Genomic DNA, 25,527 nt, shown 5'->3' on the forward strand with positions numbered 1-25,527 from the left:
TTTATTAGGAGAATGATTCAATATCATTAAAACATCTATCCTTTCCAAATTAATCTCTCAACTCAATGTAAGTCCAATAAAAATATTAACTGGCCTTTTCCTGGAATTTGACAAACTGAATAAACAATTTATATGAAAGAGTAAAGGAACAGGAAGGGTTGAAGTGATTTTCATGATTAAGAGGAGTGGGAAGAGCTGACCTATTAAGTTATCAAGGTTTACTAACAACAACAGTAAGTAAGCCACGCTGCCACTGACACAGGGATACATCAACAGACAGAGGGAGGAGGCTGGAGAACCCAGGAGCAGACCCTCACGTATGACAACGTATGACAGCAGTGACATCACAATCAGTGGGGGAAGGATGCACTAGTCAGTAAATAATGGCTATTCAAATGAAAAAAAAAAAAAAGTATCTCTAACTTATAAACCAAGAGCAACAAAAACAAACCCAAACAAAACATCCAGGTGGATTAAAGACCAAAATGTGAAATACTTCCAGAAGAAAATACAGGAGTAGGGAAGATTTCCTAAAGAAGACACAAAAAGCACAGACTACAAAGTAATAGATAAAAGTTTTCACATTAAAAAATAAAGCTTCTGTTCTTTAAAAGATACTGTTATATGGTGGTCATTTTTTTTTAAACTTCTAATAATTTAGAGAGACATACTTAAATATTTAGAAGAAAATAATACCTGTGATTTGCTTCAAAATGATCGTCGGGTGACTAATGGGTAGGGTTATTATTAATAAAAGCTTATCTCTGAGTTGATAATTGTTGAAAACTGGGTGATAGGTATATGGGGATTCATCAAACTTCCTCCTTCCTCCTTTTAGTGTATGATATATATTTTTTTTTATAAAAAAGGCAAAAGGAAAAAAAGAATATTATGACAATGGGATACCAGTGTTCATCCACCAGCTTATTAAACACTTAAAAAACTGATGATAAGTCTAGGGAATTTCTTGGCAGTCCAGTGGTTAGGACTCGGTGCTCTCACTGCCGGGGCCCGGGTTCAATCCCTGGTCAGGGAACTAAGATCCCACAAGCCGTGCAGCATGGCAAAAAAATAAAATTTAAAAAATCTGATAATTCTAAATGTTAGCAAGAACATGAAGAAGTGGCAACTCTTAAGCACAAATGGCAGGAACATAAATTGCACAACCAATTTGGAAGAAAATTTGGTATCTTCTACCAAGACTGAAGGTGCGCACTCTTCACTACCCAGCTCTTCCCCATCTAGGTTAAATCCTAGAAAATCTTGCTCTTGGAAACATACACAAGAATAAAAACGCTCACAGGCTCATTGTTTTCAACAGCAAAAAGCCTGGAAACAACCAAATGCCCGCTTGTAAAAACACGTGCGACTGAATGGTGGTATATTTACATAACGGAATGAAAGTGGATTTACTGCAGCTCCATGAATCAACATGGATACATCTTACAAACATGGCAAAAAAAAAAAAAAAAGGAATTTGCAGAATATAACACCATTTATGTAAAGTGTAAAACCATGTAAAAGTTAATATATTGTCAGGGATGCATACATATGTAATAAATTTCTAGAGAAAAGCTAAGAATGATAAATTCAAAATTCAGAATAGTGGTTACTTCTGGTGGGAGTAGGGAAGAGAATGTAAGGGCACAAAGGGAGCAACATGGGGATTGTGAGGTTTGGCTTCTAAGCTGGGTGTTGAGTACGTGAGTGTACACTGTATTATCCTTTAGTCCTTTTGTATGTAATAAGATAATCTGTAATTAAAAATAAAATTTTTTCACAATATATACAAATAGCGAATCATGTACAGTTAAAACTAATATGTTATATGTCAATTATATCTCAATTTAATATATATATATACATTTTTTTCAGTAAAAGGAGGAGATGTGGTAGGGGGAAGTGGGAGAAGAGACACAAAAGTACACATCAGGGGAATCATAAATTCATTTCAGTTCAACAACCAAGTTTTACTGAGAACAGATGAATGAAACTCTGCCTGTACTACAAGGTAGACAATCATCTGCCAGAAGAAATACGCTGATTCCTCTGAGTGCAGAGGTGAAGGAACTACTGTAAAAGCAGGAGTTCTGGCCAGACGCCTGATGAGGCCCCCATATGTCAGAGCATTGGTGGGTGGGCTTTTGATCCCAGCTAAAGGGTCTGAGCTTTCCTTCTCTTCACCCCACCTGCTCCCTCCCCTCTTCTGTCTATTCAGACTCGTTTCTAGGTGTGAGTCTTTAATGACAGGCATGCAGTGAAAACGAACACAGGACAGTATTTGTCCTGTAGACGTGCTGAGGGCATCTTCCACGCAGCTTTCGGAAGTGAACGACTCACTGGGAGACCCCGGCAAGAGGGTGAGTGTGAAAGACGCTATACCTGTTGTTTTCTCCTGACACCTGTTCAGGGCTTCCCCAGGCAACTGGGAAAACCACCCAGCTGAGGCAAGCAGTCCAGGCTCCCAGCTCCTTACTCAGGTGAGTCACCTCTTCGGGAGGAAGGCGCCTAGACACCAGCGCCCGATTCCAGGGGAAGAAGACATAGGCACGATGTGCCAGGCTCCACGTCCGGTCACGCAGGAGGCAACACGTGGGTGATGTCTTGGTATCAGCACTTCCTTCCACCTCCACTTTCTGGCTTCCCCAGGCCTTCCTGGGAGCCCACGGCTATGGAGGCCACGGACAATCTGATTCCAGGGTCACATACAACGTGCTGCAAACTTACTCCTTACAACTTGGCACGTCTGCTGGAATCCAAGGTCCTAGGTCCTCTAACTCCATTCCCAGCTTTGCTCCAACTGTCTGCATCCGTGTTGATGTAAGAAGTGTCAGCTGAGGGTCTGCAGGTCTGAAAGAGACGAAAGAGAATCACATGGCTTGTCACCCTCCTCAAATCCCAGAATCTCTGTTTCCCCCACATGTCCCTGCCTTCGCTACCTTTTAATCTATTTTACTTCTAAACCCACTGTAATATAATGCCCCTCCCTGGATACACTTATGGTAGGCAATTCTTTCCTATTATTTTGCACCTGTTTGCGTTACTAAACCAATACTAAACCAGGGTCCCTCCTGGCATTTTCCCAGCTCTTGGTGGCCATCTCCAACCTGACCTCAGTGAGAGAAACCTAATACTATTAATACTAATAATGATAATAGTGGCTTATATTTATTGAAGACTTGATAATGCACTAGGCCCGGCCTGTCACAAGTACTTTACATGTGCCAGGCCACGTTCTGAATTTACTTAGTGTATATACTTATTTAGGTATATAGTTTCATTCTCGTTTAACCAATGAGAAAACCCAGGCACAGAGCACTTAAGTAACTTGCCCAAGTGACACAGTTTTTTTCCAGAGCCTGCATTCTGAACTACAGGCAGACCTCAGAAATATTGCAGGTTCAGTTCGAGACCACCACGATAAAGCAAATATTGCAATAAAGTGAGTCACACAAATTTTTTGGCTTCCCAGTGCATACAAAAGTTATGTTTACACTTTTCTGTAGTCTATTAAGTGTGTAATAGCATTATGTTTTTAAAAACAATGTACGTGCCTTCACAGAGAACTATATTCAATAACCTATGATAAACCATAATGGAAAGAATATTTTAAAAAAAGAATGTGTGTATATATATCTATATCTGTATCTATATCTGAATCACTTTGCTGTGCAACAGAAACTAACACAACCTTGTAAATCAACTACACTTCAATAAAAAATGGATTAAAAAAAACAATGTACATGCCTTAATTTAAAAATATGTTATTACTAAAAAAAATGCTAATCATCATCTGACAACGCAGGGTTGCCACAAACCTATTTGTAAAAAAAAAAAAGCGCAGCATCTGCTAAGTGCTCTAAACTGAAGCCTGCACTAGGCCACATTGGGTGTCTCCTAAAAGCCCAAGTAGATCAGGCGCGATGGCTGAAGCCCCTTTCCCTTCTCCCTTCCCCGTAACTTACACCGCGTGACAGCCTCCTTGACCTGGCGAAAGCCGCCGTCGGGACCCCAGCCGTCCACGAAGTACATGAATCGGAGCTCGGCGGGGTAGGCGGCCCTGGGGAGGCCCGACATCAGCGGGATGGTGCGGCCCTCCGCCCCGGGGGCCTCGCTCAGCGCCTGCAGCATCTGGTACCTGCACCACGGGTCCCGCAGGAAGCCCTGCGTGATAAGCAGCACGCGACAGTGGCTGCTGCTCAGGGCCTGGTACAGCTCGGACACTATGGCGCCGCCGGGGGTCGCGTCGCGCAGCTGCAGGAAGCAGCGCAGGCCGGCAGCGCTGCCCTCCAGGTAGGAGACCAGCTCCTGCGCGGCCGCCAGGTCCTCCTCGCTGTGGCACACGCACACGTCATAGTCTTTGCTCCAGCGGCCGCTGCCGCCGCTGCTGCCGCCGTGGGCGCCCACGTGTGTCGGCGGCGGGGTGGGAGACACCGCTGGGCTGGGGCCCAGGGGTGGGGGCCTGTCCGAGGAGCTCGGCTGTGAGACGTCACTGCGGGTGCTTTCTGGGGAGACGGGCGTCTTTGTGGGCTTTCTCGACAGGGCCTGCCTGAACCAGTCTGCGGGGAAGAAGCACTGCTCTGGCCTGGAGTTTTCAGCAGGGGTCTCCTGGCGACCCCCCCAGAGAGGAGCCACCTCGGGGAGGAGGCCAGCCCATCTCCCCTGTCCACCTTCTCACAACTGCTGCTCTGCGACTGTGTACATCCCTCAGGACTTGCCCAGAAGTTTCCCTTGTCTTTAAAGGTTTCGGGAGTACATAAAAACTCTGGCAGTTTTATAAGTCGGCAGGGATGTAATGTCAGCCTGTCTTACTGTACTGCATATTCTGAAGTTGCTAAGAGAATAGATCTTAAAAGTTCTCATCCCAAGAAGAAAATAAATCTGTAACTATGTATGGTGATGGATGTTAACTAAACTTATTGTGATTACTTCACAATGTATATGAATGTTGCATCATTATGCTAATGAATGCTGTATGTCAATTATACCTCAATAATTTTTTGTAAAGCTTTTGGTATAACAACAATATGAGGGGAAAAAAAAGAAAGAAAGAAAGAAAGGGAGGGAGGGAGGAAGGAAGGAAGAAAGAAAAGAACTCTGGCTGTTTCACCAGCCTGATTGGGAAAGATGGCTTTGTCTGCCCCACACCCTTCGATTGCTGGTACCCTCCCTAACCTATCCTAACCAGAACTTCCCACAAGCTGACTAGTCAACCATCTGTGAGTCAGTAAGTAGAGCTATGTTAAGCTGGTAAAGATCAATTAGTCCCCAAACCCACTTTCAGCATTGAGGGGAGGTGGATTTAGATTAAGGGGCTACCCATTATGGGAGGGAGAGAGGCAGGGATTGGCATCTGTTTGGCCCTGAGAAATCCTAGCTTGTTGCTAAATGGGTAAAACAGAAATGTGGGAGAGGACCACTCACTGCCCAGAGTACCTGAAGACCTTAGAGCTGAGTGATCCGGGACCACACTTTGGAGTGGGGCACACAGATTTGATTGTGGACCTGCCACTTGCTTTCTATACGACCATAAGCAAGTCAGTCTATGTCTCCACTTCCTCATCTGTAAAATGGGTTCATTTTAGTTGTTGTTGAAGATCAGCAGAGATAATGCAGTGTCTGGCATATTGTGAGTACTCCAAATGGTTTCAACTCAGCTTCCCCAGCTTTTGACCTGGACAGAAAGTATGGTGTCCTGGAGGTTGATTTGTTTTTTTCTCTCTGCTTGGCTCCTACCTCTGAATGGTTCAGGGCGATTTAGATAAAAAGAGACGCCCTGTTAAGCACTCAGCACGGTGGTTTCCAGGCTGGGAAGACTAGCTGAGCACACCTGGGAAACCTGTGAGCCAAAAGGACTGAAGGCTCCCTGATGCACGCCCCTTCACTCCCCACAGAGCCTCTGGGCACTGAGGTCAAGGCAGGACCCCCCCACGCCCACCCCGTCAGCCTCCCTGCATCTCTCCAGGGCCTGTGTTTCGGGGCCAGGTAGCCTCCTGGAATTAGGAGTCTGTGTCCACTCACCAGCCATCTTGCCCAGAGGCTTCTTGGACCTGGAACGAGGAGCTGGCAAGGAGGGTGATGATGCCATAGTGGTGGGCTCCAAACTAACCCCATGAGATCAGGCATTGGTAAAGTGGGAGAAGGGAGGGGACCCAGTCTTGACCTCATCCAACAGCCATCCTACAAGAGACAGAGAGACAGGATCACAAAAGCTGTACTTAACCTTACTCCCAGTCCCAGTGGGTGGGCTCTGGCATTTCTTTCTCTCCTGGTGCCTGACAGAGGCTCAGTCTCTAGATCGGCCCCTCATCCCTTTGGGGATTAGGGACAGACACCACTGGGATCCGGGCTGGTTGCCAGCTGAACCCCGACTGTGTAGCCATCAGACTTACAGAGTATGAGCTCAGCATGACCAGCAGAGTGACGGTTCTCCGTGCCACCTGGCCAGGGTTGCATTCGGGATCTGGGGAAGGGCGGCTGGCAGGCAGCTTGTTGTAAGGACTTCCTGTGTAAATGCTGAAATCAGAGAAGACGGTCGGTTACTATTTGGACAAATAATTATATATCAGGGTAGACAGATGTTGAGCAGTAGAGAGAGAGCACATGAAAGGAATCTTGGGGGATGTTTCCTCCAGGTCTGCCTTCCCCTGAATAACTCCCTCCCTCCATCCACCCACCCATCCTCCCTCCACTCCCTCCCTCCCTCAGCTGTACATAGTGGTAAAGGCTGCAGACTCTGCAGGCAGAGGTCCTAGATCTCATCTCTTATGAACTGTGGCCTCTGGTAAACTACTTTACTCTTGCTAAACTTTAGCTTTTTTTTTTTTTTTTTAATTTATTTTATTTATTTATTTTTGGCTGCATTGGGTCTTCGTTGCTTGCTGCATGCAGGCTTTCTCTAGTTGTGGTGAGCAGGGGCTACTCTTTGTTGCGGTGCACGGGCTTCTCATCACGGTGGCTTCTCTTGTTGCTGAGCACGGGCTCTAGGGCGCGTGGGCTTCAGTAGTTGTAGCACGCGGGCTCCGTAGTTGTGGCTCACGGGCTTAGTTGCTCGGCATCATGTGGGATCTTCCTGGACCAGGGCTCGAACTCATGTCCCCTGCGTTGACAGGCGGATTCTTAACCACTGCGCCACCAGGGAAACCCTAAACTTTAGCTTTTCCATCTGTGAAATGGAAATAATACTACAGCCCACTCAGCATTACTGTGAAGATTATATGAGATGATTTATGTAAAACGCATGGCATACAATGCTCAGAAAATAGTGTGGGTTAGTATGTATTTAAAATAATCTAGATATTGGAGGGATCTATTCAATGTTATTCCAAATTCCGGAGGGTTTTTGGTTTGTTTTTTTTTTGGGGGGGGGAGGGAAGGGATTGTCAAACGGCATCTAAATTTATATGGAAATGCAAAGGCCCATTAGACGGGCAACTCGCCATGGCCATGTTCTCTTCCCACCACAGTGACCTGATGTCCCTGATGGTGGAGGCTCTTTCTGCCTAGGTTTCTGGGAGGACACTGCATGGGGCAGAGCCCACCCTGATCCAAGATGGAGCCACTGTGTTCTAGTGGATTCTGAAGATGAAGGGCTGGTGGAGAACCTGGTTCTAGAGCAAGGACTGCTTTCTCATTATTTGATGGATCTGCAGAGGTCAAAACAACACCCCCCCCCCGCCCCCACCACCCAGGAACTCACAGAGAAACGGCTTGTCTGAATAGACGCGCTGAGATAAGAGTTTTCAAAATTTAAAGAATGTCCTTCAGGGCTTCCCTGGTGGCGCAGTGGTTAAGAATCCGCCTGCCAATGCAGGGGACACGGGTTCGAGCCCTGGTCCGGGAAGATCCCACACGCCGCAGCGCAACTAAGCCCGTGCGCCACAACTACTGAGCACGCGTGCCACAACTACTGAAGCCTGCACGCCTAGACCCCGTGCTCCGCAATAAGAGAAGCCCCGCTTGCTGCAACTAGAGAAAGCCCGCGCACAGCAACGAAGATTCAACACAGCCAAAAATAATACATAAAATTAAATAAATAAATTAGAAAAAAAAGAAGAATGTCCTTCAATGTTGGACAAAAATGCTTCATTCTGCTAAATGCTGAACACCCTTATGCTAAGCTGATGAAGAGAAGACAAGAGATACTGATGATTCATGAAAATATACCAAAGTTCAAAAAAAGGAGAACTTCCACTGCAGCAGTAGTGGGTGCAGGGGTGTGGGAGGAGGAGGAGGAGTTGCGACGGGCTCGGGACCAGAAGTACATTTGAAAGAGCAAAGCAGAGAGCTGCTACGCGAGCCAAAAAGACATGAAAAGGGGGAACATTAACAAGGACATGGGTTTCTTTTCCTACCTAATATTCTTTGGATTTCAGCCCCTAAGTGGTGAGATTGAGGCAGTTGCCTGGTAACCACTGTTAGGTTTTGAAATCCTTTTCCTGGTCAGGAGTCTCTGTTTCTTGACATCTTCATTTCAACCATTCAAGATGTCCTTCCCCTCCCCACCCCGCCCCCCAGCAGTAGACACAATGTTACTTGCTTTTTATATTATTTAAATCTTTTTTTCAACTGTGTTTTAATTTGAAAATTCATTACTTGGCCTTGATACACTTACAAACTGGAGAATCATTTGATATTTTTAATGACAGCCTAAAGGTTCAAAATTAACATAACACTTAACAGATGTAGATAGATCTAAGTTTCAGTTTCTCATTTTATCAAATGACGTGTCTTTTTGGCGATACATGCTGATTTTGGGTAGCTGCCTTTTTTCATTGCTTGTTTAAGAAATCCAATTGCCCAACAGCCACTGGAAGTAGATTGGTATAAGCCCTAGTGATTGATATTATGCAAAAGTTCAAACACAGGAAATAGCATCTTTGACAACGGATAATTGAGCAAGAATGCAGATCAGTTCCATTAACTGTATACACTGTCTACTTCCTAGAGTCTAAAACCATACTGCATTTTCCTTGTTACTTTTTCAGTTCTGTACAGCTGAGGCGGTGGAGCAATCACATTCAAATACGCTTTAATCTTTACAAGATTTAGTAACAGTCTATATTGAGATATGGTCGAGATATGGGAGACATAGTTGTCAGGCAGGTAAGAAGATAATGAACCCAAATCTCCAACTGGAAGGTCTCATCCCTCACTCCGTCTATTCTCTGATTTGTTATGTAGTCACCTTTCCCTGTGCTTTTAAAACATTCATCAAGTAGAATGATATAGACCTAAATACCTACTTTGTAGATAATTACAAAGACTTGATAGAAAATTAGTAAAGAGCTTCTTCAAAAGAAAAAAAAAAAAAAAGCAGTAGCCTGTTACCATCAGTGTTTTTAGAATGCTTTTTCAATATTACATGAAGGAACTTAATATGTGAGGTAAATAAAGTTTCACTGTATAAAATCCCAAGTGTATTAAGTATTATTCAATATCTAACTGGTCTCCAGTATCTATTATATAGGGAATGTTCTGAAACCTATGAAGGCATATGATTATGTATCTTATATAACTCATATCACATTTCTGTTAAGCTGGAATCACTGTCAGTGGTCCCCAAAGACATCCACACCCTAATCCTCAGAACCAGTGAAAATAAGCTACCTTACTTGGCAGAAGCTGACTTTGCAGATGTGATTAAGGGTCTGGAGATGGGAAGATTAGCCTGGATTATCGAGGTGGGCCAAATGTAATCCCAAAGGTCTTAGAAAAGGAAGACAGGAGGGTCAGAGTGAGAGAAGAGATGTGACAACAGAAGCAGAGGTGGGTGTAGCGTGGGGCTGTGCGCAAGGAAGGCGGCAGCCTCTAGAAGCCAGAAAAGGCAAGGACCTGGATTCCTCCCTAGAGCCTCCAGAAGGGATGCAGCTCCACTGACCCACTTCAGACTGTGACTGCCACAACTATAAGATAATCAGTGTGTGTGGTATGAATCCACTACGTTTGTGGTACTTTATTGCAGAAGCAATAGGAAACTACTACACTATGTTTGATTGTATGTGAGGCTAATGAATGGGGAAAGCATTGAATCTGAGTGCTAAAAACTGGTCTGCCTGGGACTTCCCTGGCGGTCCAGCAGTTGAGGCTCTGCGCTTCCACTGCAGGGCGGGGGGCGGATTCGATCCCTGGTCGGGGAACTAAGATCCCTGCATGTCGTGTGGTGCAGCCAGAAAGTAAACAAACAAACAAACAAAAAACTGGTCTGCTTAAAGATTTAAATTGTTTGAGGGAGTTTTTCACTTCTTTGATGGATAAATTATTATCTACTCTTCATGTGATTTTTGACTTTAAGAACACTGGTTTCAAAGGCTCCAACACTGGCTTCTCAAACATTTGCTGAAACACTTGTCAGGGCAGGATGCGTTAGAACTTGCAGGACGACGTCCCTTAAAGTGCTGAAATTAATCGTTAATAGCTAGAGAGGCACAATACACTGTTTCTGAGGAGTTGCAGACTGTGGTGGGCAGACCCTAAGGTGGCCCCATGTTCATACCTGTGAGTGTGGGCAGGACCCATGACTTCTTACCAAAAGAATATGGCAAAGGTTGCAGTATGTCACTCACATGATTGTGTTATTCTGTAGGGTGTGTGTGTTTGCATATGTATATAAATGTATATACACATCACATATATAGTAACATAATCGTGTGTGTATATGTGTATATACATACATATCGTATGTATATTTGCTATATAAGATGTGTATATATAAATATAACATATAAATGAATATTATGTACATATGTACGTATGTGCATGGGTGTAGGTGTGGGTGTAAAAATTCATCTTAGCAGACTGGAGAGAGACTCCCTTGCTGACTTGGAAGAATTTCCCATGTCATGAGAGGGCAAAGTGTCAAGGAACTTCAGGCAGCCTCAAGAAGCCAAGAGTGGTGTCCAGCTGATGGCCAGCAAGAAAGCAGACCTCAGTCCTACAACTTCAAGGAGGTGAATTCTGCCAACAAACAACAACCTGAGGGGGCTTAGTAGTGGGTCTTTTCCCATTTGCATCTCTGATGGCACCGCAGCCCTAGCTAACACCTGGACTGCAGCTGGGTGAGACTCCAACGGAAGACTCAGCCAAGCCTTTCACAGGCCCTTGACCTACAGAAACTATGAGATAACAAATAGGTGTTGGTTTAAGTTGCTAAATTTGTAGTAATTTGTCATGCAGCACAGAAAATGAACACAGGGACCAACCAAAATGATGGGTTAAAATGCCAGTTCCTGGGCCTCATCCCAAATCTACTGAATCAAATCTCTGGGTGTAAGACTTGGGAATGTGATTTTTAAACAAGTACCCCAGGAATTCCCTGGCGGTCCAGTGGTTAGGACTCAGCTGTCTCACTGCTGGGGCCCTGGGTTTGATCCCTGATTGGGGAACTAAGATCCTACAAGCCGCGCAGTGCGTCACAAAAAACAAAAACCAAAAAAACCCCCAAAAAGCACAAAAGCCAAAAAACAAAAAACAAGTACCCCAGGATTCTGATGTAACTAAGGATTGATCTAGTGGGCTGCAGCCATGACTCCTAAACTAAGCTGTATACAATTATCACCTAGAGAGCTTTTAAAAATATAGCTGCCCCTGGAAATTCTTATTCAATAGTTCAGAAGTGGGGCCCCCAAATCTGTACTTTTTTAAGAGCTCTCCAGGTAATTCTGACACAAGGAACCACTCATCTCGATTTATATAAGCAGTGGAATAACTGAAAACTGCCTGGCAAATCTTGGGATTTGATTTTGTGAAATAAATTTCAAACTACTAATTTTGCTATAAAGTCAGATTTAAGATGGGACTCTAGCAAGCAGAAAACTGAAGTCTTATAGCCTGTATTAAATTAAATCATTTTGCTGAATTTTTGCTGCATATATATCAAGGTACATATGCTTTCAGCACTACATTTTGTAAATTTTGAAGACTTTTAAACATTTCAAATATATGTGTGAGTGTGTGTGTGTATGTGTATATAAAAGCACCCACTGCTTTATTTTTCTTAATATTTTGGCCGCGAGGCTTGCGGGATCTCAGCCCCCCGACCAGGGATCACACCCCAGCCACGGCAGTGACAGTACTGAATCTTAACCACTAGGCCACTAGGGAACTCCCTAAATTTAATTATATATCAAAAGTATTGTTACTTGGTTGTTAAAATCTAAAACCTTAGCTGTATTTTAGTCACATGGGAATATATCTTACTGACCAAACACGGAATGTGAAGCATTTTAATTAGTGTTGCTGTATTTTGCAAAATGTAGCAAATTGGTCTTTGGAAAACAGCTCCTTAGTTTTAAAAAACTGCCTTAGTTTTGAAACTATGTCACATGCGTACTAAAGGTCATTTTAAACTGAAATGGTGTGAACTTATTTTGTATTTGCTGTAGGTCTCAAGTAAATACGCAGGCATTAAATGTAATCTAGATTGTGCCAGCAGTGAATTTAATGACGGATATAGTTTACAAATTATGCCTTTATACATTAGTTCCCTTTTGAGCTTACAAAATGACTGCTTTTTATATATTTTTGAAAAAGGCTTGGGGGGGGGGCGGTTAGATTAAAAAAAAACTAAGATTTTTAAAGAGGAACTTTAAGAAGACTTCCACTACCAGAATAATAAAAACTTACTATAAAGCAACAGTAGGTTTAAGATCCTAGTGGGATATTTGCATGGAGACACATGCCAAGCCATATGTTTAAAATGAGTCTGGAGTTTGAAGAAGGCAGCAGGGCCAGAATTATAGATGTGGTAGTCATCAGCCTGTATGTGATAATTCAAATCATCTGGGGAAAGCGTAGCATGGAAAGAGACAAAGCATTAAGGAATACCTACAGTTAAAACATGGAGAGGGGCAAGTTTTACAAGCAGACACATCAGGAGAGTGCAATGTTATGATAGGCAAGGAAACAGAGTTTTGAAAACGAGATGGTGTTTACAATGGTGTTGGTGAACAATGTCAAATGCCCAGTGAGGATTAAGAAGAAGCATTTGAATTTGAAAATTAGGAGATGACCAACTGCCTACACAAAACCCCACTTTCATTTAGAACAGAAACTAGATTATGGGGAACAAATGAAATGCCTGCTAGAAAATGAAGACAGTAATTATACACTTTTTAAGTTTTGCCTGTGAAGTGAAGGGAAGATGTAACATCATAGTATAAACAGAAAACAAGATTTACTGGTTTTTTTGTTTGTTTTTCTCTTTCAGGAGATTTCAGTACGTTTATAACACTTTTAACTACATAGGCTGACTACAAAATAGGTTGACTATCACACGTAATTACTTACTGAAATACCATCCCAAGTTAAAGCGCAATGATTACGTCACATGCTTAAAAATTTAACAGAAGACTGGCATTATTTTCCAAAGAATCATGTCAGAGAACATGAATTGTAGGAACTGATTCATGAATAGTTGTCTTATTAGAGCAAATGAATCAGCAATGTTTAGCTTTAAGATTCTGTTCCCTAACTTTTTATAATATCTTCATCTTTCATTAGCAAATATTTCATTAATATCTAATTCTGTTCATATTTAACCATAACCAGACAGAAAGTCTTAGTAATGTCTGGGGACCAAAGAAGGATGAAAATTTGCAATCTGTATCTTCCTAACAGAGAATAATTTCAAATAACTTAAAAGCATATTGTTCAGAAGTATTTACCAGAAGGAAATAATAGTAACTCTAAGCTATACAAGTCTATATTCTTATTGGAATACCTGCATTATTACTGCTATTTGTGCTATTTTAAAACCAGACATTTTATTATTTTCACTGGGCCTTTCTTCTTTGTTAAAATCTACCTTCAACTTGGTTTCTTAGTAAAATTTACCAATATCAGTGGGGCAGATAAGAGATATCTATTCAGTAAATGCCAAATATAATGAAAATATATTACAAAAGATTCATATTAAACTGAATTGTTTAGGCTTCAAAAATAGAAATTAAAACATTCTACTCTAAATTAGAAAAATAGTCTTGATTTCAATGGATAGTACAACTATCCATTGTACAAAAGTTGCCAAAATCCGCTGATTCTCCCATATTTCTGCTATTATCACTTTCTGTTCCTGATCTTCGTTATGTATTCTCTGTCTCAGTGAATTACACACAACCCATTCACTTGCCTTATCTACATACCTAGGAATCATCTTTGACTGCCACTCTCCTCTACATCTCTTCAATTACTAAACCTGTCAGTTATATCTATTCAATATTAAATAGTTCAGACCACCATAGACTGTCACCTGGATGACTTCAGTTTACTAACTCATTTTCCCATCTCTGATCACATCATTCTGTCGCTTAATATCAATGTTTCCTCATTGCTTTTAAAGCCCAAATTCCTTATAATGACTTACCAAGCTCTTAAATATATGGTCCCTGTTTACCTTCCCAGCCTCATATTCTTTTGATCACTCTCTTTCTCCACTCCGTACTCTCTAGCTTATATCTTCAGACATACGGAAAAATCAGTGATAATTTGTGCACAAGGACAAACAGAGTAATGGAAGAATAGGGTGTCCAGAAACAGACCCACATCTATACAGTCTGCTGGTTTATGACAAAGCTGACACTGCAGTGCAGTGGAGAAAGGTGGTCTCTTTACTGGATGGTGCTGGGTCAATTTAGACAGCCTTGTGGGAAAAATGAATCTTGACCCATATATCCCACCATACCAAAAAAGTAATTTCAGGTGGATAGTAGATACATGTGAGGATAACAATAAAGCTTTTAGAAGAAAATATAGGAGATTATTTTCCTGACTTTGATTATTTTCCTGATTTTTAAAAATTGAGATGTAATTGACATACAACATTATATTAGTTTCAGATGAACAACACAATGATTCGATTTATGTATGTATTTAGAAATGATCATCACAATAAGTCTAATTAGCTTCCACTACCATGCATAGTTACAAAATTTTTTTTCTTGTCCTCAGGACTTTTAAGTACTACTGTCTTAGCAACTTTCAAATATACAATACAGTATTATTAACCATGGTCACCATGTTGTACATTACATTCCCAGGACTTATTTATTTTATAACTAGAAGTTTATACCTTTTGACCACCTTCACCCATTTCGCCCACTCCCTACCCCCCAGGATAGGCAACAATTTTTTTTAAAAAACTGAACATAAATAATAGAACCATAAGGGGAAAAATGATAAACTGGACAACATTAAAATGAAGAACTTCTGTTCTTCAAAAGACGTCATTAGGACAGTGAAAGGCAATCTCCTGAGAGAGAGAGAAGATACTTTAAAAATACAGATCCAATATGTCTCATATCCAGAATATTTAAGAACTCTTACAAACTGGTAAGAAAAGGAGAGACAACCTATTGGAAAAATGGGCACAAGAATTGAACAGACACTTCACAAAAGGGTATCCAAACGCCCAACAGATGTATGAAAAGATGCACAATTTATTAGTCACCAGAGGAATGCAAATTAAAACCTCAATGCAACCCCACTTCCCACTCACTCAGCAGAATGGCTACAATGAAAAAGACAGACAATATCAAGTATTGGTAAGCATGTGGAGAAACAGGAACTCATATACTGCCTGTGGGAGTGCAAATTGGTAGGAGGACTTTGAAAAACTGTCTGGCGCTATATTCCACTTCTAGGAATGTACCCAACAGCAATGCTAACATATGCTCACCAAAAGACAAACATAAGAATGCCTCAGCAGCACTATTTACAATAACCCCAAGCTGGAAACAACCGTATCCATCAATCCTAGTATCCGGTAGAATGTAGAAATAAATTGTGGTCTATCCATACAGTGAAAAATTACACGTCAGTGAGAATAAATGAACGAGTGCTAAATGCAACAGGGTTCAATCTATATATTGAGTATAAAACACCATACACAAAAGTACATAAGTATGATCCCAAGTATCCAAAATTCAAAACCAAATAAAACTATTTTATGATGTTAGAAACCAGGATAGCAGTTACCCATGGGTGAAAGTAGTGATTGGAAGTGGGCATAAGAGGGCATCTGAGGAGTTCCCTGGTGGCCTAGGGGTTAGGATTCCAGGCTTTCACTACTGGGTGCCAGGGTTCAATCCCTGGCCGGAGCCTGAGATCCCACGAGCTGTTTGGTGCAGTCAAAAAAACTCTGGAGTGTGAGTCATGTTTTATTTATTCTGGGTGTGGGCTGCACAGGAATGTCACTGCGTGACACTGGGAAAGCTGTACACTTAAGATCTGTGCACTTTTCTGTGTGTGGGTTGTATTTCAATTTTTAAAAAAGGTTTTAAAAATAACTAGATGTGACTTCCTCTGACAATGGGTCATTCCTGACCCTCGTGGCCCCTGGGTTAGGTGCATCGGCTTGGCGAGCCTGTACTCCATCCTCCCCTCTCTTAGCTGCACCTGTCAGGGTGTGTGTGGTTCCTAGTGTCCCCAGGTAGAGGACGAGGGCTGACTCTGTCCTGTTCAGTGCTGTCACACGATGCCCAGCCCATCGGAGAGGTTCGTGAAATGACTGTGGAAGGGGTCGCTCCGTAGGCCTGTAACCCTAAGTAAAGCCCTGTTCTTACTGAAACACTGTCACAAAGGCCATCAGAAGAGCAGAGGGAGAGGCTGCGACCAAAGCAGAGAAGGAGGCGAGAGCCTGGAAGAAAAAGAATCTACAGTTCAAGACCGAAGCCACCTGAACCAGGCAGGCTCCTCAAGCTCAGGGAGGTCTCCCTGCACGAGCTTCTTGGCGACAGAGAAGGTGCCAGCTCTCTCCGAGGGCCTTTTCACCCGTTTCCGCGTTGTGGGGGCTACGAGCGGCCAGGTGAAGGGGCGCAGAGGGGACGGCGGTGAACCGGCCAGAGGTGTCGCAGGGAGGGGGCAAGTCCGCGACCGGGGACCGGGGACCGGGCCGCTAACGGGGCCGAACGCGGGGGTCCACTGCCCGCGGGAGTCCTGCCGGCCCAGCCGCCTGCCCGCCCCGCTCGCCCGCTCGCCCGGCCCGCGGGGCCCCGCCGCGCCCGCTCCCGCCCGCGCCTCCCCGAGCGCTCACCTGCGCCTGGGTGCGCGGGGCGCTGCCTCGGTGCGGCCGGTGCGGGGCGCGGACTCCGGCGCCCGGCGGGCCGCTCGCCCACGGGAAGTGCAGCCGGCCGCCCGCTGCCCCGGAAGCGCCGAGGCTCCCGGCCCGCGGCTCCTCCTCCGCCCGCCGCTCCCGCGCCCCGAGCCCGACCCGAGGGGGCGGCCCGCCCGCCGGCAGCCGGGTCCTCCGCGCCCGCTTCCCCGGGCTCGCAGGGAGGTTCGTGGCCATCTGCGCAGCTAAGGACCGGGCGGAAGCTTGGAGATGAGTCTTTCCTCCCGAGTTCCCCAAAACCCACCAGGAGAACCTGCAGCCTCGGCTGTGTTCTCTGTCGCGGACACGGAAAGAAACCCCTTACTTCATTCATTGAGTCTTCTCGACGCCTTGCCAGGGAAGCGTTTATACCTTTTTTCTTTTCAGGCAAGTGAGGACGATGATGCCGGACTTTTCCAATGGCCACACACAGTCAGTGGTGAGGCGGAGAGGCCGGCGGCCGTGGCAGCCGTGAGGGCAGCCCCCGGGGCCGGGGCGCCTGGCACGCGCCCCTGAAGTTCATGGCCCAGCGCACGGCCGGCCGGGCACGGCTCTGCGGGCAGTAACGCCTGGCCGAGTGTGACGGGCGAACGGTGGCGAGGCCTAGCTTAGACAGAGTGAAGGGACTTCTCAGCGCCCTTGGGGTGTTGATGAACAGTGTGAAGCACCCAGGCGGGGATACAGCACCCAGGCGGGGATACAGCACCCGGCATTTCCCAAGCTTGTTCCACCCCAGCGGGAATGCCAGTATCTTCCTGAGCAGTGTTCCTCGCATGCCGGTTTGGGAAACACGCCTACTGCTGTGCAGGTGAAATGCCGGAGGGTGGAGGTGGTTTAATAGGGCCGATCTAAGATTCATGATCTCCTTTTCCATCTGATTTCCTGCTTTTCTCACCAGCCAGCCAAAAGGACTTAGTGCTACTCCTGGGAGGGAGTGTGGTGTTAAGGCCGAACCGGGGGAGCTCAGGAGTCAGATGGCTGGGGTTCGTATCCAGGGCGCATCACGCTAGAGGTGAGACCTTGGGGAAGCGCGGGGCCTGTCGAGGTTCACTTTCATCATGGAAATTATGATATCTGGTTCCTAGCGTTGTGGGAAGGAGTAGATGAGATAAGGCCTGTCAGACAGCTAGCCTAGTGCCCAGGTGCTCAGAGTAAAAGGGTTCCTTGTACTCTGCATGGAGTATACCTCCGTTTTCCCTGCCCTGTGCCTGTGCTCCGAGGTCCCCTCCACCCAAGGTGTCCTCCCTTTTCCCAACTCTGCTCTTCAAAAACCCCCATCTTCTGACAAGGGTCATTTTTGCAGCTTATGCAGGAAATCTTTTCTTAACCCTGCTCTTCCCACCTTCTTCCCTGAAATCCCCGCTAGGACCTTACGTTATTCGGAACTTGTGCTCAAGCAGCTTACCTCTGTTAGAGTGAAAATTCCCTGAGGCCAGGGATCGATCTGGCTCCAGTGGAAGCAAAGAGGAACTCAGGTAAACACACTGAGAGCCAAGGCTAGGACAAGCCTAGGACAGCCCAGCTCAGTGCTGGGACAAGCGTGAAGGCTAGGTCCCAGTGTCCCTCACACAGGGAAGACAGATGCAAGGGTAAGTGCTGTCCTGTAGCCTGAATAAAGCCCTGTGGGAGTGCAGAGGGTTCATTACCGCCTTCCTAACAAGTGCAGCATTTGTTGTCCTGGAGGAAGCAGCTTCTGGGGGAGGAGCCAGATGAAGGCCTTTTTCCTCCGGACCAGTATATAGGGGCGTCTGTGCTGAAGGAAGGGTGAGTGGATACTGGGCACCAAAGGAGGCTGCCTTGCACGGTTAACACGGATGCTGGGTTTAACCAGCCTCATCCTGGCCCCTGGGACCTGGCAAATTCCTTCCTCTCTTTCAGCGTGAGTTCATTGAGTTCATTCCTCATTCAGGTGGCTCTTCCTCTTTTGCTCACCTAACTAGTCCTGGTTCTTCCCCACCCATCCTCACCGCCCCCCCCCCCACTCAGGGGCTTCTACTGTTCCCTCCCTGGGAGCACATCTGCCCTCTTCTCCCTCCCTCACCCAACTGATGATCGGGAGGTCCACCACCTCCATCTTTTATGTTTCATTCTTCTCCCCACAGGCCACTTTAGGAGGGAGTGGGCACTTTACTAGCTGTCTCTACTCCCACTCACTTCTCCCTCTGAACAAGTATCCACACTCAACCCCACTGGGTGCATTTCTCCCTGGGGCTGCCCTCCGTAAGGTCCCCACGGACCCTCTTGGTACTGAATCCAGCCCTCATGTGTGTGTTTATACCACTGACCCTTCCTCCCAGGCTCTGGAGACACCTCACTTTCTGGGCTTTTCTCCTGCCTCTGGCCACCTCTTCAGCATCCTCATCTCTTAAATGTGGCAGGAGCCCCTCCAGCTTCCCCCCCCCCACACACACCAGTCCCCTATTCTTCTCCCCTCCCAGGGTGATACCGTCGTTCTCCTTGACGCCCACATCTCTACCTACAGCCCACATCCCCCTCAGTGCCACCACCGTGAGTCAGCCCCTATGAGATATTTCTATCAGACGTCCTGCAGGCAGAGCCTTAACTCAACGTGTCCCAAACCATCCCACTCAGCGTCCCTCACACTGCTCCTCAGCTCTGCGAAAGGCATGACATCCACCCAGTTGTCCAAGCCAGAACCCTGCAGTCTTACTTGAGCCCATTTCTCGCTGCTGCTGTTGCCTCTTGGGTCCACGCACCTCTTGCCGTGATGGTGCAGGCCTGGTTGTCCCTGCCATGTGGACTATAGTGACAGCCTGCTGTCTGGTCTCCTGCTTTGGCATCATACTCTTCTCCACAAGGCAGGCAGGGTGATTTCTCTAAAAGGAGAATCCGATCATGTGGCTTCCCTATTGAAAGCCCTTCAGCGGCCCCCTTTGCACAGAAAAATAGCCAAGCTCCACAGCTGGCTCTTCAGGCCCCGGCCCTGCTGTGCCGGGACACACCACTTGGAGTCCCTTGAATGTTGCTAACTCTTGGCCCCAGGCCTTTGTATGTGCTTCTCCCGCAGCCTGGGATCACCCTGCGCTCACCGTGTTAAACTGCTCGTCCTTTAGGTTCAGCTCAGAGGTCAGCTTCCCTGGGAACCTTCAGGGAGAAACACCCAGCTGGGGACAGGCGTCTGCATCCTGTGCTTTCTCGCAGCACCGCAGGGACTGACCTAGGGGCGAGGGGCCGGGCAGAGGTGAGAACTCCCAGTGAGACCACATGCCATGCTTTGCCTGCTGGTGTATCTCTAATATGCAGCCCTGGGCCTGCCGAGAGTTGGAACTGAATACGTATTGAATTGATGAATGAACACCTTCCTTCCCTCTACAGTCACCCCCGTGCAGGAACTCAGGAAAAGGAGGCACTAACCTGCAGACCAGATGCCTGACATCTAGGATTTAAGAATGCTCCTGTGCTCCCCCCAGCCTGGTATCAAAGGCCAGTGGGGTAACGTGAGGTGAAAAGAGGAAGGGACAGAAGACTGAAAGGAAGGCGTTAATCACATTTATTGATCGATGAATAGGGTAAATAGACAAGTCCATAGACCTGGGCCAGGCTGCCCCAGAATGCTCCCTGCCTGGGCTCTGCCGAGAAGGGGGCAGAGGCAGTCTTTCTGGGTCGGTCCCACGAAGGAGCCAGTCCTGGGCCACGGTGCTCAGGTCCCCTGAGGTGTTCTGTCCGGCTGGGCTCCTGGTGCGTGGCATCAGCCTGGGCCATGATCAGTCCTGGGGTCCCGCCCCATCGTTCTCTGTCAGCCTGGGCCTTAGGCAGTGGTCGGCCCACCTGCCCAGCCATATGGGGGCGGGATGGCCTGGGCGAGAGGGGGGCGGAGGAGACCCTGGCATGGTGCTGGGGAGCAATCAAGCAGTGAGGCGGTGTGAAAGTGGGCCAGGGTCGGAGCCCAGGGTGACAGATGGGGCGTTGGGGCCCAGCGAAGAGCTCACAGGCTCAGATGATACAGCGCTCTTGGGCCTTCTCTCCCAAGTAAAAGCGGCTGAAGAGGAAGGGGCTCAGGTTGATGGTCTGGAAGCGGCCCTCCAGCATCACCTCTGCCACAGCCCGCCCCACGGCGGGGGCCTGCTGGAGCCCGTGGCCGCTGAAGCCCGTCGCAAAGTACATGTTGACGACGAGGGGGTGAGGGCCCACCACGCCATTCTGGTCAAAGGTGTTGTAGTCGTAGTAGCCGGCCCAAGCGCGCCGAACCTGCGGGGCACAGGACGCAGGGTCTCGGGAGGGCTGCCACGCCCTCCGCCCCACCCACTCGCGGCTGGGGTCGGCGCACGGTACCCTCCACCACCGCTGAGCACGCTCGCGGGACGGGTCCTGTGGGGCGGAGGCACAAACACAGCAGGCAGGCCCTCTCGCGGGGCCCAGGTGCTCCGGGGCCATCTGTCACCTTCCAGTTACCTTCAGAGCCTCAAAAGCTGGCACCCTCCGGGCCAGATGGGGCCACACCTTCTCCTGGAAGAAATCATGGTCCACTTCCAGGTTCCCTGGGTCTGGTTCCTCCTCCTGGGGGCAGAGGTGGGGACAAGGCTTACGTTGCCCGGGACGCACGGGCAGACCCAGGCCTCGCTGGCCTCTTTAACGTGTCTGCTTGGTAAGTGGCGGATAGGGGGAAGAGACCCCAAGTCAAAGCCAGAGGGGACCGTGACATCAGGACCAGCACTGGGCCCGCCAAAGAAGCCTGACTGCTCAGCGACACCCGCTCTCTGTCGTCTCCCCGGCACCCCGACCCCACAGAGCTCACCTCAGCGGCACCCCGACCCCACAGAGCTCACCTCAGAGGCACCCCGACCCCACAGAGCTCACCTCAGAGGCACCCCGACCCCACAGAGCTCACCTCAGAGGCACCCCGACCCCACAGAGCTCACCTCAGAGGCACCCCGACCCCACAGAGCTCACCTCAGAGGCACCCCGACCCCACAGAGCTCACCTCAGAGGCACCCCGACCCCACAGAGCTCACCTCAGAGGCACCCCGACCCCACAGAGCTCACCTCAGCGGGGCTACAGCCGCCCAGGTAGTTGTTGCCTAATCCTTCCCGGCGGAAATAGGCTCCGCTGGGGTCTGCGACAAGCGGAGCCTCCAGGCCTGGTCCCTGGGGGCAGTGCCACAAGTACACATACCTGCCATGACCAGCGGCGTTAGAAGCGGCGAGAACAGCAACTCCCCTCCCCGACTCTCCTCTCACCCCCCCGCGGCCCTGGGCAAGTCACCTTTTCCTCGGCTCCACAGGCAGCTTGGTGCCCTGCAGGGTGCCAGGCGGCCCCTTCCCAACGCCAGCCAGCTCTGCGATTCGCCCAGACCAGGCCCCCGCTGCATTGACCACTACGGCGCATTCCACGGGCTGGTACTCCTGGCTATGGTCCACCTTCACCTATGGGCACCAGAGAGGGGGGAGGAGGGAGCGGTCCAGTTTTTCCTGAGCCTCAGTTTACCCACACTGGAAGTGGGTAGAAGAAGATCAAAATGACAGCCGTTACGTTTCTCATTTGGTAAAGGAGACACCTAGGCCGGGAACTTACATGGACTTCATGGATCCTTTTCAAAGTCACCTTCTCCCCACTGGCGGTCTCCATGTGGTTAGATGAAGAGACGAAACCTGCAGGAAAAAGGAAAGAAAATAAGCCCTTGAGGCCTCAAAGAGGAAGGAGATGGAGATTCCACTGGTTTCCTAAGGAAAGAAAGCTGGAAGGCTGGAAGCTTTCCCACAGACACTGAAGCAAAGAGACAGGGTAACCGGGATGAACTTGGCCGCACAGGACAGGAGAGTGCCAAAATCTTCAAGCAGATCACGAATCACGGACAAATGCAGTTAGGAGCCAGAGTCAGGATGCCCAGGACCAGTCCCCGGGGGAGAACCCCCTATCCTAAGCAAGCACAGGCCTTGCTCAGCCTGTGCGTGAAGGTAAGACCCAGTCTGGGCTGGCGTCCTGGCTGGCAGAGGTCACAAGCAGTGGACACGGGGCCGCAGACTCACGTGTCACCTCTCCGTGGCAGAAAAGGACCCCCATGGACTGGACCTTTCGCCGAAGCCCCTGGAGCAGACACCAGGGGTCAAACCAACCTTCGTTCTCCAACCCTGTGAGGAGAAAGAGGACGCGTGAAGGTGGGCTAGGACCCTCCTCTCCTGTTGTCTCTCCTGCACCCCTAACTCTTCTTTAGGGCTCGTAAGCTGGGGAGTCACACTGACCAACTGCACCAGAGTCAGATCCTGCGGAAGGACAGAGAGCCGGCCTGGCCCGGGGGAGGCCCTGCCAGCCAGGAGGGAAGCATTCCTCCTGGACTTGGCTGTGGGGTGCTGAGACTCGTAACCTGAGGTGCCGCTCAACCCCTGACGCCCTCTGCAAGCAAGCCTCACCATAAGATGCCAAAGCCACTCCCTCTGTGTTTATCCAGGGAAACTTCTTCCGAAGCTGCTCCGGAGACATCAGACAAACTTTGGCTCCTTCTTGCCTGGAGAAATGTGTGGGTCTACGTATGTGTGCTGGGTGAGTGTACGGGGGGAGAAGTATGGGCCCCAGCTCCACAAGTCACCTCCTTCATGTCACTCCTCTGCCCCCAACTCCCCACGTAGCCTCCCTGCTTCCTGGAAAAGAGCAAGCTCCTAGTCAAGGCTCTTCAGCATCTGACCCCCCTTTCCTTTACGACACCCTAGCCTCCCTTTGGCCACGCTAAACACCTTATCACCCCCTAACTGTTCCTCGTCCTTTCACAACAGGGCGGGTCACTCTGTTCCCTCCACTCCTTCTGCCCAGGACAGCCTTCCCGTCCACCTCCTAGAACAATCCTGCTCACCAGCACAACTGTCTCCTTCTGGGACCCTCATGCCCAAAGGCAGCATTGTATGCGCTAAAAGGACACACTCACAAGCCAGACTGCCTGGTTCAAGTCCCAGCGCCACCGCTTACTAGCTCTGGGGGCCTCAGTTTTCCCACATGTAAAATGGGCATGTTCTGATGATTAAACGAGTTAATATTTATAATGCATTTAGGATGTGACCTGATGTCGCTAGTGAAACTCGTAGAAGGTTCTGCTGAAGGGTCTCAGGCACAGTGATCAACCTGCCTGCCCAGCCATACGGGGGCGGGATGGCCTGGACGAGAGGGGGGCGGAGGAGACCCTGGCGTGGTGCTGGGGAGCAACCTAGCCGTGAGGAGGTGTGAACCCGGGCCGGGATTAGAGCCCAGGGTGACAGATGGGGCGTCGGGGCCCAGTGAAGAGCTCACAGGCTCAGATGATAGTCCTGACTGACTGGTCATGAGACCCACGGCCTTTTACACGAGTCCCGGTATGGCCGGCAAAGCCTACGAGCTTAGCTCTCCAGCTTAGAGAAAACATTTGCAGATTTGTGGGCCCCTCCCCAGAGATCCTGACTTATTAGGAGGGATGTGTCCTGGGTGGTTCTCATCACCTGGGAATTTAGGAACCACCACGGCAGCGCTTTGTCCGTGTCTGTGTCACAGCACTTAGCACAGGGCATCGGAGGTCTGCCTGTGTCCGTCTTCCTGACAGACTGAGCTCCTAGGGAGCAGGGCCTGTCTCGTTGGCTCTGTCACCCCGGCTCCGAAAGTGAGTCAGAGCCCACTGCGTGTGGGCAGCTGAGACGCAGCATGGCAGCCGTGCCGGGCGCCCACCTCTGCACTTTCACGTTGTTTTCCATGATCGTAGCCCCCTCCTCTGAAGCCAGAAAGAGGTAACCAGAGGGGTTGAACTGGAGGTCCAGGGGAGGGTCATCAACCACGGCCAGGTACTCCTGTGTGCAAAGAAAAGGTCCTCCAAGAAGCTGACTTCAAGAAGGGAGGGAGAGCTTTTCTGGCTTTCTCACCACAGCCCCCGGGCTCGGTGCCCCGACCCAGAGGGAAGCCCTCTCCGGGCACCGCCACTGGGAAGAAAACCGGGGGTTCCAACTCCTAGCTGCCCGTGCTCGCCCAGCCAGCTGGGCTGCTCCCCTCTCTGGGCTAAAGGAGGGGTCACCACCCCACCCCCAAATCTCACAGCACGTACATTGATGTTCCGGAGAAATTCGACCGAAAAGAGGGAGAGCTGGATGTTCTCAGGCAACGAGAACTGCTGGCGAATCCCACCCACAGAAAGCACGGTGGAGGCCTGGGAATACTGTGGAAAGACAAGAGAAGGCGACGTGGGCCCTGTTCCACGCGAGCAGAATACTGTACTGGAGGGTGACAGTCACATACCCAAAGGTAGTTTTTTTTTGGCCGCGCTACTGCTTGCGGGATCTTAGTTCCCTGACCAGGGATGGAATCTGGGCCACCTGCAGTGGAGGTGCGGAGTCTTAACCACTGGACCGCCAGGGAAGTCCCACGTACCCAAAGTTAAAGGGGAGACCTACTTGCAAGTTTATAATCTAAACTTGCATAAACCTATATGCAAGTCCATCAGCAGCCCATCAAGGACAATAGCTATTAAAGT

At 48.4% G+C, this 25,527-nt stretch overlaps 2 protein-coding genes and 1 long non-coding RNA gene across 9 annotated transcripts in view; 1 reads left to right on the forward strand and 2 right to left on the reverse strand.

Moving 5' to 3' along the window:
• Positions 1-19,823, reverse strand: TIRAP (TIR domain containing adaptor protein). Of its 5 annotated transcripts, none has more exons than XM_059930090.1 (5): positions 19,758-19,823; positions 6,393-6,516; positions 6,022-6,180; positions 3,966-4,559; positions 1-2,850 (listed from the first exon to the last, which is right to left on the reverse strand). In XM_059930090.1, the coding sequence occupies exons 3-5, from the start codon at positions 6,086-6,088 to the stop codon at positions 2,831-2,833; spliced, it is 681 nt and encodes a 226-aa protein (XP_059786073.1). In that variant the 5' UTR covers positions 6,089-6,180; positions 6,393-6,516; positions 19,758-19,823; the 3' UTR covers positions 1-2,830. The 5 variants fall into 5 exon arrangements, with proteins under 5 accessions (XP_059786073.1, XP_059786072.1, XP_059786070.1 ...); XM_059930089.1 differs by lacking the exon at positions 19,758-19,823 and adding an exon at positions 17,459-17,592; XM_059930087.1 differs by lacking the exon at positions 19,758-19,823 and adding an exon at positions 17,412-17,592.
• Positions 16,526-24,061, forward strand: LOC132370299 (uncharacterized). Its single transcript, XR_009504539.1, has 4 exons — positions 16,526-16,801; positions 17,474-17,894; positions 22,596-23,585; positions 23,816-24,061. It is a non-coding gene; the product is annotated as an uncharacterized LOC132370299 (long non-coding RNA).
• The window catches only part of FOXRED1 (FAD dependent oxidoreductase domain containing 1), a 7,764-nt gene continuing 2,817 nt past the window's right edge, over positions 20,581-25,527 (reverse strand). For 2 of the 3 annotated variants that reach the window (XM_059930084.1, XM_059930082.1), the window contains exons 3-11: positions 25,102-25,212; positions 24,732-24,850; positions 23,456-23,550; positions 23,075-23,176; positions 22,620-22,696; positions 22,311-22,471; positions 22,091-22,220; positions 21,500-21,604; positions 20,581-21,295 (exon numbers count right to left, since the gene is read on the reverse strand). In XM_059930084.1, coding sequence (XP_059786067.1) covers positions 21,041-21,295; positions 21,500-21,604; positions 22,091-22,220; positions 22,311-22,471; positions 22,620-22,696; positions 23,075-23,176; positions 23,456-23,550; positions 24,732-24,850; positions 25,102-25,212 — 1,155 coding nt within the window. In that variant the 3' untranslated portion in view covers positions 20,581-21,040. The remainder of the gene's footprint in view (positions 21,296-21,499; positions 21,605-22,090; positions 22,221-22,310; positions 22,472-22,619; positions 22,697-23,074; positions 23,177-23,455; positions 23,551-24,731; positions 24,851-25,101; positions 25,213-25,527) is intronic. The other variant, XM_059930085.1, reaches the window with a different exon arrangement.

This window comes from Balaenoptera ricei, chromosome 8 (assembly GCF_028023285.1).
Source record: "Balaenoptera ricei isolate mBalRic1 chromosome 8, mBalRic1.hap2, whole genome shotgun sequence".
NCBI classification, from domain to species: domain Eukaryota; kingdom Metazoa; phylum Chordata; class Mammalia; order Artiodactyla; family Balaenopteridae; genus Balaenoptera; species Balaenoptera ricei.

What these genes read in the sequence shown, in the direction of transcription:
- TIRAP (XM_059930090.1), bottom strand. Translation starts at nt 6,088, where the DNA reads ATGGCATCATCACCCTCCTTGCCAGCTCCTCGTTCCAGGTCCAAGAAG. An exon ending in GCCTCTGGGCAAGATGGCTG is followed by an intron (nt 4,560 to 6,021) that starts GTGAGTGGACAC and finishes TCTTCCCCGCAG; the next exon opens with ACTGGTTCAGGCAGGCCCTG. An exon ending in CAAGGAGGCTGTCACGCGGT is followed by an intron (nt 2,851 to 3,965) that starts GTAAGTTACGGG and finishes CGTCTCTTTCAG; the next exon opens with ACCTGCAGACCCTCAGCTGA.